Source organism: Taudactylus pleione, unplaced genomic scaffold (genome assembly GCF_031769625.1).
Source record: "Taudactylus pleione unplaced genomic scaffold, aTauple2 ptg000481l, whole genome shotgun sequence".
Taxonomy (NCBI): domain Eukaryota; kingdom Metazoa; phylum Chordata; class Amphibia; order Anura; family Myobatrachidae; genus Taudactylus; species Taudactylus pleione.
Window position 1 is genome coordinate 747,422 of NW_028284883.1, and position 16,230 is coordinate 763,651.

At 37.2% G+C, this 16,230-nt stretch overlaps 1 protein-coding gene across 2 annotated transcripts in view; it reads left to right on the top strand.

The window, feature by feature from the left end:
* The first annotated feature begins 14,135 nt into the window (after nucleotides 1–14,135).
* LOC148502824 (cytochrome P450 2F2-like) overlaps nucleotides 14,136–16,230 on the top strand; it is a 28,746-nt gene continuing 26,651 nt past the window's right edge. The window contains exons 1-2 of one of the 2 annotated variants that reach the window (XM_088449267.1): nucleotides 14,136–14,195; nucleotides 15,934–16,083. In XM_088449267.1, coding sequence (XP_088305393.1) covers nucleotides 15,936–16,083 — 148 coding nt within the window. In that variant the 5' untranslated portion in view covers nucleotides 14,136–14,195; nucleotides 15,934–15,935. Of the gene's footprint in view, nucleotides 14,196–14,313; nucleotides 14,505–15,933; nucleotides 16,084–16,230 lie in introns of those variants that run through there. The other variant, XM_088449266.1, reaches the window with a different exon arrangement.

Below are 16,230 nucleotides of genomic sequence, written 5' to 3' on the forward strand. Positions count from 1 at the left end.
TCCATTAATACATACTTCAGTCACCTTAGATTGTGGGATTTTGCATGCCTTGCACATTTTGCAATCTCCGCACCTGTAAAAACTTTTATTCCTTGGTAATAGGCGTCTTTCATTAAGAGGTAGTGCACTAGACACCAATCTATTTTTGATGTTAGGAGCTTTTCTATATATAATTTTAGGTTTTACTGGTAAGATCTCTTTCAAAATGTCATCCTTTAAAAGGATTCCCCAATGTTTTCTAAAAATACCTTCAATATACTTATATTTATTAGTAAATTGTGTTTTGAAAGACACCATATACTTATTTTTATGGTTTTTATTTTTATTGTCATCCAACAAAGACTTCCTATCTACCTTTTGTACTTCCTCCATATAGCCTATTAATTTTGAGGGACTATATCCTTTTTTGATAAAATTCCTAATCATTTCTTTGGCCTGAATTTTGTATGTTGAATTGTTGGAACAATTACGTCTGAGTCTCAACAATTGTCCCTTCGGTACATTCTCCAACCAAAGGGGAAGATGGTTGCTTTTTCTATCAATATACGTGTTGCAATCCATGGGTTTCCTGAAATTACTATTCTCAATCTGACCGTTACTCACATAAATTTGTAAATCTAAAAAATTCACAGTATCCTTGCTACTGAAAAAAGTGAGGACTATATTAAACAAATTCTTATTAAGATATAGGCAAAAATCCTTCAGCTCTTCTACATCCCCATCCCAAATAAATAAGATGTTGTCAATATAACGCCACCACTGCACCAGGTTTGCACACCAGCCATGCCCAGACCACACATGAGACTCCCCCATTCAGACATGAATAGTTTGGCATAGCTGGGCGCAAACCTGGTGCCCATAGCTGTGCCGACAAGTTTGTAAAAATCTCCATTAAAATTAAAATAATTATTATTCAATATGAAATTAATACCATCAAGTATAAATCTGTTAGTACTTTCATCCAAATTTTCTCATTCTAAGTATGTGTGGATAGCTTCTGTTCCTTGTGAATGAGAAATAATGGTGTATAATGATGATACAGCTGCAGTAACAAGGGAATAATTTTCCTTCCACTCTATCTCATTAAGTTTTTTTAGAACATCTTTTGTATCTTTCAGATGTGATCTTCCTTTTATAACAAAGGGTTGGAGATAATGATCGATATATGCTGAAAGATTAGAAGTAATGGAATTGGTCCCTGCTACTATAGGTGTACCCGGCGGATCTTGGGAGCACTTATGTATCTTGGGCAGCAAATATAGCACAGGGACAGAAAAATTCTCATTAATTAAATACTCAGATGTTTCCTTACTAATGGTACCTAAATCCTTATATTATTGAATCATAGACTGATAATTTTTAAAAATATATGCGGAGGGATCACTCTTCAGTTTGGAATATGTCACTCCATCATTTAATTGTCGTATACCTTCTTTAATATATAGATCTTTATCCATTATGACAATTCCTCCCCCCTTATCCACGGGTTTGATAATTATAGTTTTATTATCTTGCAATGATTTTAGTGCTTCTTTCTCTTTCTGATTTAAGTTACTTTTATATTTAAGACCCTTGGATTTCATATTTTCGATATCGTCCATTACACTTTTATAAAATGCTTCAACAAAACATCCACGGCTATGGGTCGGGTTAAAGGTAGATCTTTTCTTAAAAATATTGACAACATTACCATCTTCAGGTTCTGAATTCTTTTTAAAAATCTTTTTAGGGATAGTTTGCGAATGAATTTTTGTAAATCTACATATATATCGAAATAATTAACATCATTAGAAGGTGAAAATTTCAGGCCCTTCTGTAAAACTTTTTCCTCAATCTCATTAAGAACATATTTACTGAGGTTGAAGATTTTGAAACCCTCCTCAGTACATTTTATTGCAGAGTCATTAATCTCTATGCCTGAAGTGGTATCAATCTCTTTGACTTTTTTCATACATTTCTTTTTTCCTGCTCTAAGACCTCTCCTTCTTTTCTTTTTGGCCTTATGAGTATTATTTTGATTTTTTAATGGTATTTTCTCTGAAACCTGTTCCTTTCTAAAAAATCATCATCATTACAAAAGGATCCTGTTTCTTGTAAGATAGCAAACCTATTATAGGTCTTTAGGGGAGGTTCATATCTATTATATGAAACAATTTGCCTCCTATCACCTTCTCTTTCTGGGAGTCTATATGAAATATTTTTATTATTATTCATATTCTTCCTATATGAGTATTTCCTGGTCCTCCTCTGTGACCACTTGTTCAATCTGGATCCACCCTGTATAGGGGTATATCCAGATTCTAGTGAGTGAAACACTCCTGATCCATTTTTTCTATGTGGAATTACATAAGGCTGTTTCTTAGGCTTGATATTAAAAAATTCAGAGGAAGGGATAAAATTATAATTCTTCCTAGATAAGTGAGTCGGTTTATTTAGGTTCTTACTTTCTTCTAAAGGGATGTCTTGATTCAAAATGAACAACTTATCCCTATTGAATTTACGTTTTTTCTTTGCTATAAATTCATTCTCACTTTTCTTTATTTTTTGGATAGTACGTGTTTCTAGAGTCTTATAATCTGGTGTTTCTACAAGAGGGCTCATCAATAATTCGTACTCAGTAATTTGTTCATCTAATTGTTTTAATTCGTTCTTCCTCTCTTGAAACTTTTTCACAGACTCCGAATGTATTTCAATCAGTCCATATGAAAAAACATTGAAAAAGACATCTCTTTTATCATACAGTTCATGCCATAAATATTGTACACCTTCAGGTGTCAGAAACGGATGGAGAGGTGATGACAGTCCCAATCCACAGTAGAAGTAGATCTTGAGGGAATATCCAAAACGTCCATAAAAATGCAACCACACCGTGATATCAACAAATAGTGCTTACATGTAAGCTTACATGAATAAAGTATGATACAGGTACGTAGCAGTTTCTTTAGTGAGAAATCTGCGGATTTGTGATTGTTAAAGAAGACCACTAAAGAAACTGCTACATACCTGTATCATACTCTATTCATGTAAGCTTACATTTAAGCACTATTTGTTGATATCACGGTGTGGTTGCATTTTTATGGACGTTTTGGATATTCTCTCAAGATCTACTTCTACTGTAGATTGGGACTGTCATCACCTCTCCATCCATTTCTGACACCTGAAGGTGTACAATATTTATGGCATGAACTGTATGATAAAAGAGTTCTCTTTTTCAATGTTTTTTCATATGGACTGATTGAAATACTCAGAATCTGTGAAAAAGGTTCATTTTCTGGAACGTCTCATTAGCACAGACTTGTAAGATCATTTTTCTATATGTTTATGATTGTATCTGTAAGGGGATGACTTATATTTTGATCTTTTTTCTGCTGCTATATGAGGCGGCGCCAAAGGTTGTGAAAGTTTTCTTTTTGATTATTGAAAACCTAACTCACCCAAACTTTCGGGTTCCAAGTCACATAGAATCATGACTTGTGTTTTCCTGTAAGTTTGTAAGTTTGTATCTCAGATCTACAGTAGAAACCAGATCTTGGGTTTTGGATTGCATGTAAACAGGTACAAAACACATGATTTTAGCTGTTTAATCAATTTTAAAGAAATCAAAAACCAAAACACTTGAGGTTAGTTTTGCCAAAAACGAAACATGGGGGTTCACGCACATCTCTAATATTAATTTGTATTATTAGAGGGTAGATCTAGTCATAGGGAGCAATGAGTATCTAAAATTAAGATTCAAACAATATATAACAATAAAAAATACTATATAGTAATCTCAAATTTAACAAAGAACTGTTATTTTATTATTCCACAATGGCACACGGGCATCCTACTGGGCATTCTAGCCATTTAAGATAACTCTATCCCCTGCCTACAGTACAGTAGCTGAGACAAGAGGCTCATTTATATCTGACTTCCAGTGTTCATTATCACACAATATGTTGTTGGCACTCAGGCTGGCAACAACCTCTTTGCATTGGCACTATGATATATCAGACATGCTGTGCTAATGGTAACTTTATATCTGTCAGCATTTAAGTATAATGTAACAAAGTACACATAGAATAATAAATTTATAACTGATATAAGATACTGATTTGGTGCGAGGGGACACCAAGCTGGCTCAACATTTATTTTAACCGATCTGCCTGAAAATCCCACTTTTGCCTCATACTTACATATATTTTGGTTCTCATTTTAGGATTTGTGGGTGGAATTAAGCAAACATCTAAAAGTAACCATGATACATTGCATTTACTGTAGCAATTTTGTTTGTACTTCTAGTTGCATAAAACCTATGGAGACATATTTACTATATATCATAGGAACCGTCCTTGTATTGTGCTGTGCAGATATAAAGCTATAAAGGACACTCTGATTGACAAGGCAGAAGAGTTCAGTGGTCGGGCTGATTACCCTGTTTTCCTGGAATTTACCAAGGGAGATGGTAAGTATTTGACCCATTAGAACGTTTAGGGAATGTGAAGTTCTTTCCCATTTTCCTCCTTAATCAGATCATCTTGTCTTGCTTAAGGTGAGGTTCATGGGTAGTTTAGCAGGCTATGAATCCAAAACCAAATCAAAACATGTGAGGGTGGTTTTTTAAAACCAAAATCAAAACACAAATATGGGGGTCTGTGTACATCTCTAGTATTAAAGTAATGAATGATAAAGTAATTGGACATGTGCACAAAAAAGAAGAGTGTCCGCACAGACCTACAAATTAATCATATGTTTTGAAACGTGTTTTGACAACTCAACCATTCTAATCCACATACTGTTGAACTATAAAGGACTTATTTGGTCCAATTGCATTTTCAGGTGGAGGTGCACCCAGGAATAGAATCAATCGTTATATAGAGAAAAGAAAAAAGGATTCCTATAAGGGGAACTCATGGAAGAATTGTTTCTAAATTTGAGGTCCAGATACAAATAATTTACTACAGCAAAAGGTAGAAAAATGACCCAAATCCCAGCACCATTTTTCAGTATTTTTATAAAAAGGCATTCAGCAAACTAGCAGCATGTATGCGAAGCTAAGTGTCAAGCTTACAATATACAAAGAAAAACAGAAATACACAGCGCTTGGTATTAGCCTAATAGAAATATGATAGAGAATGCGTTATTTTGAAAGTATATTATATAGTAGAATATTAGAAAATTGTGCATCTGTGCTGGTGTCCCTACCGCAAGTAGCATTCACCATGATCGGTCTTATACTCATCCACACTCTCTGTTGTTACTTACTGGGAGAGGTGAGCCACGTGTTCCGTGAGCCGCAGGTCAATTATTCTACTAATTATGAGTCCATTTTTTTACGGCAATTACCCGTAGTGAAAGCCATGATTGGCAATTTTAATACAAACTTATCTATTTGGTATCTCTGCTGGGACGCCAGCACAGATACACAAATACCTTTTTTACCACAATATTACGGGCTGCAACAAAATAACTTTTATCAACCATAATTGCTACTTTTTTATTTTTTATTTTTTCAGACAGCTGTCTGGTATATATAATTTATTTGCATGTGCTAAATGTCTAGTAAACAACATTAATAGTCAGGATTAATGAATATGCCATATTTCCCATTTGTATACTGAATATATCAAAACTATTGTGTTATTAAATTGTGTCAATTTTCTAATATTCTCAAATTTACATATATTAATATACATTAATTTACAGATTGGAATAAATGGATAACTACAAGTGAACAGTATTTTTATAATTAATTTATTTCACATAACGACACATTTAACATACTAATTAATCACAATACTTTGCTGGCTTTTTAAATCAACTTTAAAAAAACTAACAATAAAACAATAAAAATAAAACTAAGAAAAATAATTAACTGTAACTTATTTTATTGGTAATAATAAAAGTTATATTTTATGTATTATTTGTATCTGGACCTCAAATGTACAAATAATTCATCCAGTGAGTGCCCCTTATATAAATCCTTTTTTCTTTTCACTATATAAAGAAATTGGACATATAAGCATACTGGGATAAAATACAAATACACAAAAGTTCTAATTGTTAAGTATAACATAGCATCTAATTCAAAGTTTTCCCTATCATCTTATATTTTTTTTAATTAATGCAAAAACATAACTACTATTTTTGTGGCTTCTCATGCTAATGTGACACCCACGCTAACATGTTTTCAAAGCAGAATTACCATGGGTATTAAAGAGAATTAATATCAGGGCCTGAACAATAGGTTCAGGAACTGTGGGTGGAGATACTGGGGGAGGAGCTATAGAATAACAATTATATATATTATATATACAAATATTTATATAGTATTTAGAAACGAAATCACCCAAAAGAACTTTAAAATAAAACTTATCTTATGGAAAATATATTTTGTCCCAGGACATTTCGTCATACTTAATGAGAGGTTCAGAGACTGAGTTCCTGCTTGTTCCATATGAAAAACAGCACTGATTAATATTAGTTGATAATACAGGGCCTGATTTAGAGATAACGCTAATGCAGCTGTTGCTGCATTTGTGTACACAGCTGCTGTGCAAATATATGCAAATGACGCTGCCGCCGATCAATGTATTGAGGCGCCCACCAGCGGCCTTGCGAATCCAAGCATCTATGTACAAAGACGCAGCATAGGTCACAGACTCTTTGATTTAATGTCTTCTGAGCAACCTTATGGTCCTGGTGAATGGCCACGGGAACTAAATGGAGCCATATTTCTTGGGTACGGGATCACAGATGCAGGATATGACACGCCCCCAAAAAGGTCACAACACAACTCAATTTTTTGTTACCACTCCCCATTACCTCTCACAAATGCTCCGTCAATCACTCTGTGATTAGTTGCTATGAGAGACTACGGTAATGTACCATGATGCATGCATAGTTTAATAATAGTTGCTCAACTCCGTAAATATCAGCATTGCATACAACTCTGATTCAGGGCCACAGTTACAGTAATTCTTAGTTATCTGGTTTGAAAAAAGTTTTGAGTGACATATTGTTTGAAGAATAGTTATACAGTATTTGGGGTAAAAAAATGTGATATACCAAACCTAAGGAATTCCCTGGGATGCATGAGGGGTAGATAGACTGCCATTGTGTTATACTATGGGTGACTGCATTTGAGGCCATCTGAATGGGTTAGCTCATGGAGGAGGAGAGGAGCGGGTCTGTGATGTTCACATGCAGGCTTATGAGACTGGTAGCTCTGTGCAGATCTTGGAGAAGATACTCCCACCACTGTGGATCTTCAGCACAGACTGGGCACCCTGGGTTGGCTGCCCAGCCTCCAGTCAAACTGTCAAACGTCCTCCAAATTCACCCCACCTTCTCATTGACTGCCCCTTCCCCCTGACTTCTGAAATCATCCAAGACAAGCTTTCAACTCCACCCCTTCTCATTAAATGCCCCTTCTCTTCAGACAGTAGTCCAACATCAGCTACCAGCAGCATGGATAGATCCCAGCACATGCAATCCCCACCACCATTACCTTCATCATCAATCTCCTCATAATCAGAGGTAGATCTCATGCATTCCATTTGCAAAGGCAACTCACTCCTCCCCTATCCAGGATTCCCCAGAAGGGAATTGGTATGAAATACCGCCAGCCGCATGGCCGGCGGTTCGATTCCCGTCACCGGCAGCCCGACAGGAGCAGAGTGCGATGCAGCAGAAGCCCAACAGTGCTGGAAATCCCGATCGTGGATAGGTAAGTATCCACTAACCTAACCTAACCCCCCTAACCCAAACCCTCCTTAGGGGTGCCTAACCCTAACTTCCCCCCCAAGTGCCTAACCCTAATCCCCCCTCTAAGTGCCTAACCCTAACCACCCCCTTCCCTGCTGCCTTAACCTAAGTCCCCCGGGGGGGTGCCTAACCCTAAGTCCCCCCCGGGGGTGTCTAACCCTAACCCTCCCTTCCCCTAGCCTAACCCTAACCCTCCCTTCCCCTAGCCTAACCCTAAGTCCCCCCCAGGAGCCCTAAACCTAACCCTCCCCCCCGCGGCTGTCCGCTCGCAGCGCCCGGCATCACTACGATTGTGATGCCGGGCGCCGGTCTCCCGGCGTCGGGGAAATGCGGGCGTCTACATCTAGACACCCGGCATTTCACCCTTGCCGGGATAAGACAGTCGGGAAGCCGGCTGCCGGTATTTAGGCAGTCGGCTTCCCGATTGCCTCCCCCCAGAAGAATCCTTGTATGCTAGGGCTGCTGCTATTGGGGGTGTATCTTCATCCCAGAAGGGGACCAGTAATACTAGTAGTAGTTCAAACAACAATTGACTGTTAAACAATCCTTTGTGAGAGGAAGCAAGTAGGAAAACTGCCATCCAGTTGCAGAGTGTATCACGGAAGCAATGATGTCTATACTAGCATTAGATTTGTGTCCAATATCTGCCATCGATACATCTGGTTTTAGACAGTTAATTAAAGTCTTGTGTTCTCTCTATCAAATTCAATCTCAATTTTATTTTACCAGAACAGAAATTCTTTGCCTAAACCAGGACATTAAAAACACCTTATTATTGTCCTAGAAAATGCAATGATATCCACTATCCACTTAATTACAGATATGTGGACAAACAGTACTGGTCAAATGAAAGATTACATGACTGTGACAGCAAACTTTGTGGATGTATAACCATCAGCAGCAGAAGCAGTATCTAACGAATGCCAGCTCATTAACAGGCACGCTACTCTCTGTATCACTGTTGTCACTAAAAGGTATACCAATGTCAACCTGTTGGAAAAACTTAGGAATGTGATAGAAAAATATTTGACCTGGCTAAGAATCTCTTCAGGATTTGTCATTTCCGATAACATAAGTAACATTATACAAGCATTACTACCAAGTTTTGCACACACAATAAACTTGATGGTTCAGATTTTTTATTAATTGACAGGCACATCACAAGATGCTGTCTGATGCCCCTTAAATTTTTGGCCATTTTCATCATTCAGCAACCTCATGTAAAGATTGCAGCAGCTGCAAGAACAGTTCAATTTGCCATTCCATCAACTGAAACAAAAGGTAGCAACCAGATGGAATTCCACTTTTTTATTCTTCAGCACCTCAAGGAACAGCAAAAAATCAACCAAACCTACACTGCAAGCCATGATTTAGTGAGAGGAAAGGGAATGTACCTTGTTCCTGGACAGTGGAGAATACTCACTCTGTTATGCAAGATACTGAAACCATTTAAATTAGTAACTAATGAAGTGAGTTTAGTCACTGCCAGTTTGAGTCAGGTGATTCCCTTAAAAAAACTACTGAAAAGCAGCTAAAGAAACTGAAGGAGGAGACAAAATGAGGTGATTCCACTATGTTGGACTTGCAGATAAAGTTCTTTATTCCATTCATTGGGATTGAAGAGTTTTAAAGAGTTATAAAGCTCCCTATGGGAGTGATACATGTTAGAGAAGGTACTGTATTTAGGATGTTCTTCCTACTTGATCGCTGAAGGAGGAATTTGGAAGACTGACCGCTAATTGTTTTCCAAAACCAATTTACAGTTTGTTAGTCTATGTTTAAAGGAGCAGTGTATCATCACACACTACTATATACCACCTCACCAGGAATGCAGTCCATTTCCTGCAAGCAGCCACCCAGGCAGCACGGGTTTGAACAATCACAGCCTTACATCACAGACTCGTTTGTCTAGCCCCTGCAAATAAATGCTCATCAGCTCTGTCAGAGCCAGCTAAAACTGGGACATAGAGCATTGTAAGTTGATCACTCCTTTGCATATTAAAGGCTCACAATTGTATCTGTATGTGCAGGAGCAAGTACTATACTAATACGTCAAATGACCAGAGGAGCAAAGCAATATCATGCCAGTCATTCTGGCAAAGACTCCACAATGGGTCTCTTTGTTCCCCATACCAGTGCGGTCATATCAGTGTTTCCATTATCATACTATATAAACTTCTGCATCAGTTTGAGAAGTAGTTTATGATTCAACTATTTTTTAATCTTTACCATTGCTGAATTGTTAAAAGTACTTAAAGAGCGCAAATTACTTAAATATTTTTTTAACACCAATTGAAAAGGGAGGATTTCAGATGTTTAATGGTTCAAACTTAACTCCAATAAAATGTCTGATAGGATTCCTTTATAGGAAAAGCTCATTCACGACAAGTCACTTTTTCTCTTTAATGTATTGAACCAACTTCAGTGTAGATGATGGTAGATTCCATAGGCTCAAAATTAATCTTTCTAAAAAGACCCACTCATCAAATAGACACCAAAAAATGGCCCAATGGCCCACTGTTAGATATGATAAACAATAAATTTGACATAAAAAAGTTTTTTATACATATAAACTGCTTACACAATTTATTTAATGATTTTAACAGAAGAAGGCAATGTATATCCTGCTGTTAACCCAAACAGGACCTGAATCTCAATAGGCAGGTTTCTCCCTTCTGATAAATGAATTAATTCACAACCCAATGTGTTTCATCCATTAGGAATTCATCAGGGGCATATATATCTTAAAATGAAGAATACATATAAACAAATAAAAGAGTTAACAAATAAAGGTGCTGGGTCTTATTATAAAAAAGTGCCTATGGTATTAAAATTATCGTACATGCCAAAATTGAAAAATACACATGATCCAGTAGAAAACTGGCAAAGTATTGTCCCATGATGGACCTATACATTGAAAAAATGACCATCATATAATGCAATCTCACAAAAGATTAATCACAATTGACATCAATATAGGAAATCATTCCTTAATAGGTTAAATATTATTTATCACATAATATAATCAAAACATAATTCTGCATAATAATATCCTTATCCTGGTTTTTACAGAATTCATCATACAATATATATATCAATAATGAATTTACAAATTTCATCATTTATATGCCAATAGTAAATTTATTTAGTTATGTTAAACTGCAAACTATGTGACCATTATTATATATCAATAATAAATTTATAGAGTTATCTTAAGCTACAAATTGAGTAACCAATATTAAGTATAGCATAATTATAATACAATCATTAAATAACCAGGATTGTACTGGAAAAGTTCAATAGATATCAATGTACACACTAATCAGTTGAAGAAGTTTCACAGACTGTGATGTGCTCTGATCCCAGGATCAAGTTATATTAGAGATGAGCGGATTCGGATCTCAGAGATCCAAACCCACCCGAATTTCGGGGATCCGGGGTGATCCGAGAGCAGCTCGAATCTCCCTCACCCAAGGTAAAAACCTTGTGACCCCTCTTTCGAGTCGTGAGGTTTTGTTTTGAGTGGGCTTAACACTGATTGTCTGAGAGAGCCGTCTGTCACTGCTCTCAGCCAATCAGCATTAAGGCCATTGAAAACAGCACAAAGGGGAAAAAGAAGATGGTGCCCGCCATCCCCCACCACCTGACACTGCCGGCACCCCCTGCTGCTGACACCACCAGCATCCCCACTGGCAGCATCACCCACTGCCGACACCACCGCTGCCAACACTCATGCACTGCTGCCCAACATACTGAGGACACCGTCAGTGACCCCCACACTGCCGACACTGCAGACACTCCCACACTGAGGACACCACTAGCACCCCTGCACTGCCAACACAGTCAGCAAACCTGCACTGAGGACACCGCTGGAACCCGCACTCTACCGACACTGCCATCACCTTGCATTGAGAACATCCCTGCACTGCCAACACAGTCAGCAAACATGCAATGAGGACACCGTTGGCACCCCTGCTATGCCGACACTGCCGGTACCCTTCACTGAGAACACTGCCAGCACTGCAGCACTGCCATTCCATGTACTGAAGGCACCACCAACAACCCCCGCACTGCCAACATAGTCAGCAAACCTGCACTAAGACACAGCTGGCACCCCCGCACTGCCGACACAGCCAGTAAACCTGCACTAAAGACACTGCTGGCACCCCCGCACTGCCGACACAGCCAGCAAACCTGCACTAAGACACCTCTGCACCCCCGCACTGCCGACACAGCCAGAAAACCTGCACTAAAGTCACTGCTGGCACCGCTGCACTGCCAACATCACTGGTACCCTTTACTGAGGACACTGCCAGCACCGTAGCACTGCCATTCCATGTACTGAGGACACCGTCAGCAACCCCACTCTGCCGACACTGCTGTCACAGTAAGTGCACTATTGGTGTATCCAACCCACACTGTATAACACACTGTATCCGTGTTGAAAATTAGAAACTGAACTGACACATTTTTTGCCACCCACTGTGTCACTTAGCTTAGTCAGCCAGCTAGCTGGATGCAATATTTTGACCTTAACTAGATGAAGCAAATAATATTGTGAGGTGGTCAAAATTTATAGGAAATTACTGGAAACAAATGTTATTGAGGTTAGTTATACTATAGGAACAAAATCAGGCCCATTTTATGTGATTTTAGCTGTTTTTATGATTTTTTAAGAAAAAATCCAAGTCCAAAACCAAAACACGAAATCAAAACACAGAGGTGAGGTTTTGGCAAAACCAATCCATATCCAAAACAAGGGGGATCCAGATCCAAAACCAAAACACGAGGGTCGGTGCACATCTCTAGTTATAATGAAGTGCTTACTCTATCCCTCTTTATATCCTCAAATGGGATTGATGTTCCTTCCTGTCATAAATCCACTACCAATGGATATAGCTCCCTTTAATCCTTATTACCAGTGTCCTTAATTCCCCCTTCAACTTCTTGACTATTTTACTAACTCTTACCCTAAATATCAATGTGAAAAAATAGTCTCCCAAGTGAAAAATCACTTAATTACAATAACGTGCCTTAGTACCAAGTGTATCTGAGATACTCACATTTCCGTGTTAGTCACCCGGCAACTAGCATGCTTGCGTGTCAAAAGCATAAACATTGTGTGTCAGCAATCAAAGCTGCTCAAAGGTCCAGGGATATTGCCCGGTAACAAGTGAGCTTAACTTCCCGCGACTCGTGCGAGCTCCCAGTCCCGAGATAGTAACCCGGAAACTGGTAAGCTTGCATTCCAGCAGCCATCTTTCTAATGCGAGCTTGTCAGCTAAGATTAATCACTTGGCCAGTGGTGAGCTTGACTTCCCGCAACTCGTGGGAACATCAAGTTCTAGGATGGTAACCCGGCAAACTGTAAGTGTATCAGTATTTTTTCAGTGATATTAACTAGTAGTAGGAGCTAGTAGTAGGGAGCTTTTGCTCTCAAAAAGGGAAACATATTGGATTTATATTTAAATTCATTGGCCCCCAATGGCCTTAATGAGAATAAAGATATAGTTTCCTTTCTATAGGTATATATTGATAGTTGGGTCTTTATTTAGTAGGCTAGTCAAATGAGTGATTACTTTATGTATCATCATGATATTTGTGAAATCAGTGATTGTATTGGAAACCTTCTTGACTAAATTTATAGGTGGAAGTATAGTAAAATGTAAGTAATAATAATGGAATTAATCACATTAAAATTAAGTGTAAAATTTATATATTATGTGCACTTAGATTCATTTTTGTGCACTTTATCTAATTAGGTATTTAATTGGTAGCCGGATTATTGGATTTATGAGAGCACTTATGATTAGCCGAAATATAGAATTTATGAGAGCACTTATGTTTGATGAGGTGCCTAGTTTATATCACTGTAAAAATACTGATACACGAATTAGCCCTCAATTTTATATTTATTTTTATTTATTTATTATTCATATTTATTTTTTTCTTGTCTCCGGTGATCTTGCTATAGCTGCTGGAAGACAAGTTTATTTGTGCTGGGTTATTAACCCAGAACTGTAAGTCTCTGGGAGCTGCAGTAATAAATTATCTATAGCCGTGGAAACAATCTGTCAATTAGGAGCCCTTACGTTAGTGTGCCAGCTTCCAGCAATTTAATTATGGCTGCTGGAACGCAAGCGTACAGGTTGCCAGGTTACCATCCTAGAATTGGATGTTCCCGTGAGTTGCGGATGTCAAGCTCACCGATGGCCGGGTGAATAATCTTAGCTGACACACTAGCATTAGAAAGATGGCTTCTGGAACGCAAGCTTACCAGTTTGCGGGTTACAATCCCAGGACTGGGAGCTCTCGCTAGTAGCGGGAAGTTAAGCTCACTTGTTACCGGGCAATATCCCTGGACCTGTGAGCAGCTTTGATTGCTGACACGCAATGTTTATGCTTTTGACACGCAAGCATGCCAGTTGCCAGGTGACTAACCCGGAAAGGTGAGTATCCCAGAAACACTTGGTACTGAGGCATGTTATTGTAATTAAGTGATTTTTCACTTGGAAAACTCTTTTTTTCACATTGATATTTAGGGTAAGAGTTAGTATAATAGTCAAGAAGTTGAAGGGGGAATTAAGGACACTGGTAATAAGGATTAAAGGGAATTATATTCCTTGGTAGTGGATTTATGACAGGAAGGGACATCAATCCCATTTGAGGTTATAAGGGGGGATAGAGTAAGCACTTCATTATAGTTTGATCCTGGGATCAGAACACATCACAGTCTGTGAATCTTCTTCAACTGATTAGTAAGTACATTGATATCTATTGAACTTTTCCAGTACAATCCTGGTTATTTAATGATTGTATTATAATTATGCTATACTTAATATTGGTTACTCAGTTTTTAGCTTAAGGTTACTCTATAAATTTGTTATTGGTATATAATAATGGTCACATAGTTTGCAGTTAAAGATAACTTTATAAATTTACGATTGGCATATAAATGATGAAATTTGTAAATTCACTATTGGTATATATACCGTATATGATGAATTCTGTAAAAAACAGGATAAGGATATAATTATGCAGAATGATGTTTTGATTATATTATGTGATAAATTATATTTAAATTATTAAGGAATGATATATAAATTGTGATTAATGTTCTTTGAGATTGCATTATATGATGGACATTTTTTCAATGTATAGGTCCATCTTAGGGACAATACTTTGCTAATTTTCTACTGGATCATGTGTATTTTCCAATTTTAGTATGTATGATAAATTTGATACCATAGGCACTTTTTTTATAATAAGACCCAGCACCTTTATTTGTTCACTCTTTTATTTGTTTATGTTTATTCTTCAATTTAAGATATATATATATACCCCTGATGAATTCCTAATGGATGAAATGAGTTGGATAGTGAATTATTTCATTTATCAGAAGGGAGAAACCTGCCTATTGAGATTCAGGCCCTGGATGGGTTAACAGCAGGATATACATTGCCTTCTTCTGTTATAATCATTAATACATTTTTTTAGCAGTTTTTATGTATAAAAAACTTTTTATGTCAAATAGACAAGAAATTTTAATAAATTCATTGTTTATCATATCTAACAGTGGGCCATTGGGCCATTTTTTGGGTGTCTTTTTGGTGAGTGGGTCTTTTTTAGAAAAATTAATTTGGAGCCTATGGAATATCAAATAAAACAACACTTGTGTCGGTCCAATACATTAAAGAGACAAAGTGACTTGTCGTGAATGAGATTTTCCTATAAAGGAATCCTATTGGACATTTTATTGGTGTGAATTCTGAACCATTAAATGTCTGAAATCCTCCCTTTTCAATTGGTATTATGAAAGACATTTAAGTGATTTGTGCCCTCTAAGTATTTTTTATATTTTTAGAATTATTTGTTTCCACTAACAGGGGTTCAACTTGAGGTGCAGCATTTACATCATAGCGCAAAATAAGGGCATTTCTGTTTTTGTATTGCTGATTTGTATTTACATTTTTCTTGTTAATTAATGCAGGTGATTTTAATATGTAACTTTTTAATGGAATAAAACATACAATTACATTTATTAATTAATACATGCGTGTTTTGGAGAAAATCTTTCAGCCAAGATAAATATATAGTACATGTTATGTACAATTTAGCACAATACTTATATGTTTTGTATTTGATATTAATGTAGATTTATGGAGTAATATCCTCTGTTTTCTACAGATATGGCATTCAGTAACGGTGAGAAGTGGAAGGAGCTACGGAGTTTTACCCTGGTAACGCTGAGTAATTTCGGTATGGGAAAACGTAGCATTGAGGAGCGGATAAAGGAGGAGGCCGGGTTTCTCATTGATTTTCTAAGAAAAACCAATGGTAATGTACATGAGCACAGAACTATATAATGAGGGTAACTCTATATCACAATCATACATTGAACCACAGTCTCATTTCAGATGTTTTCTGATATAGGTTACATAAGTACATTCATACATGATAAACAGTATGTTGCAAAGCCCAAAG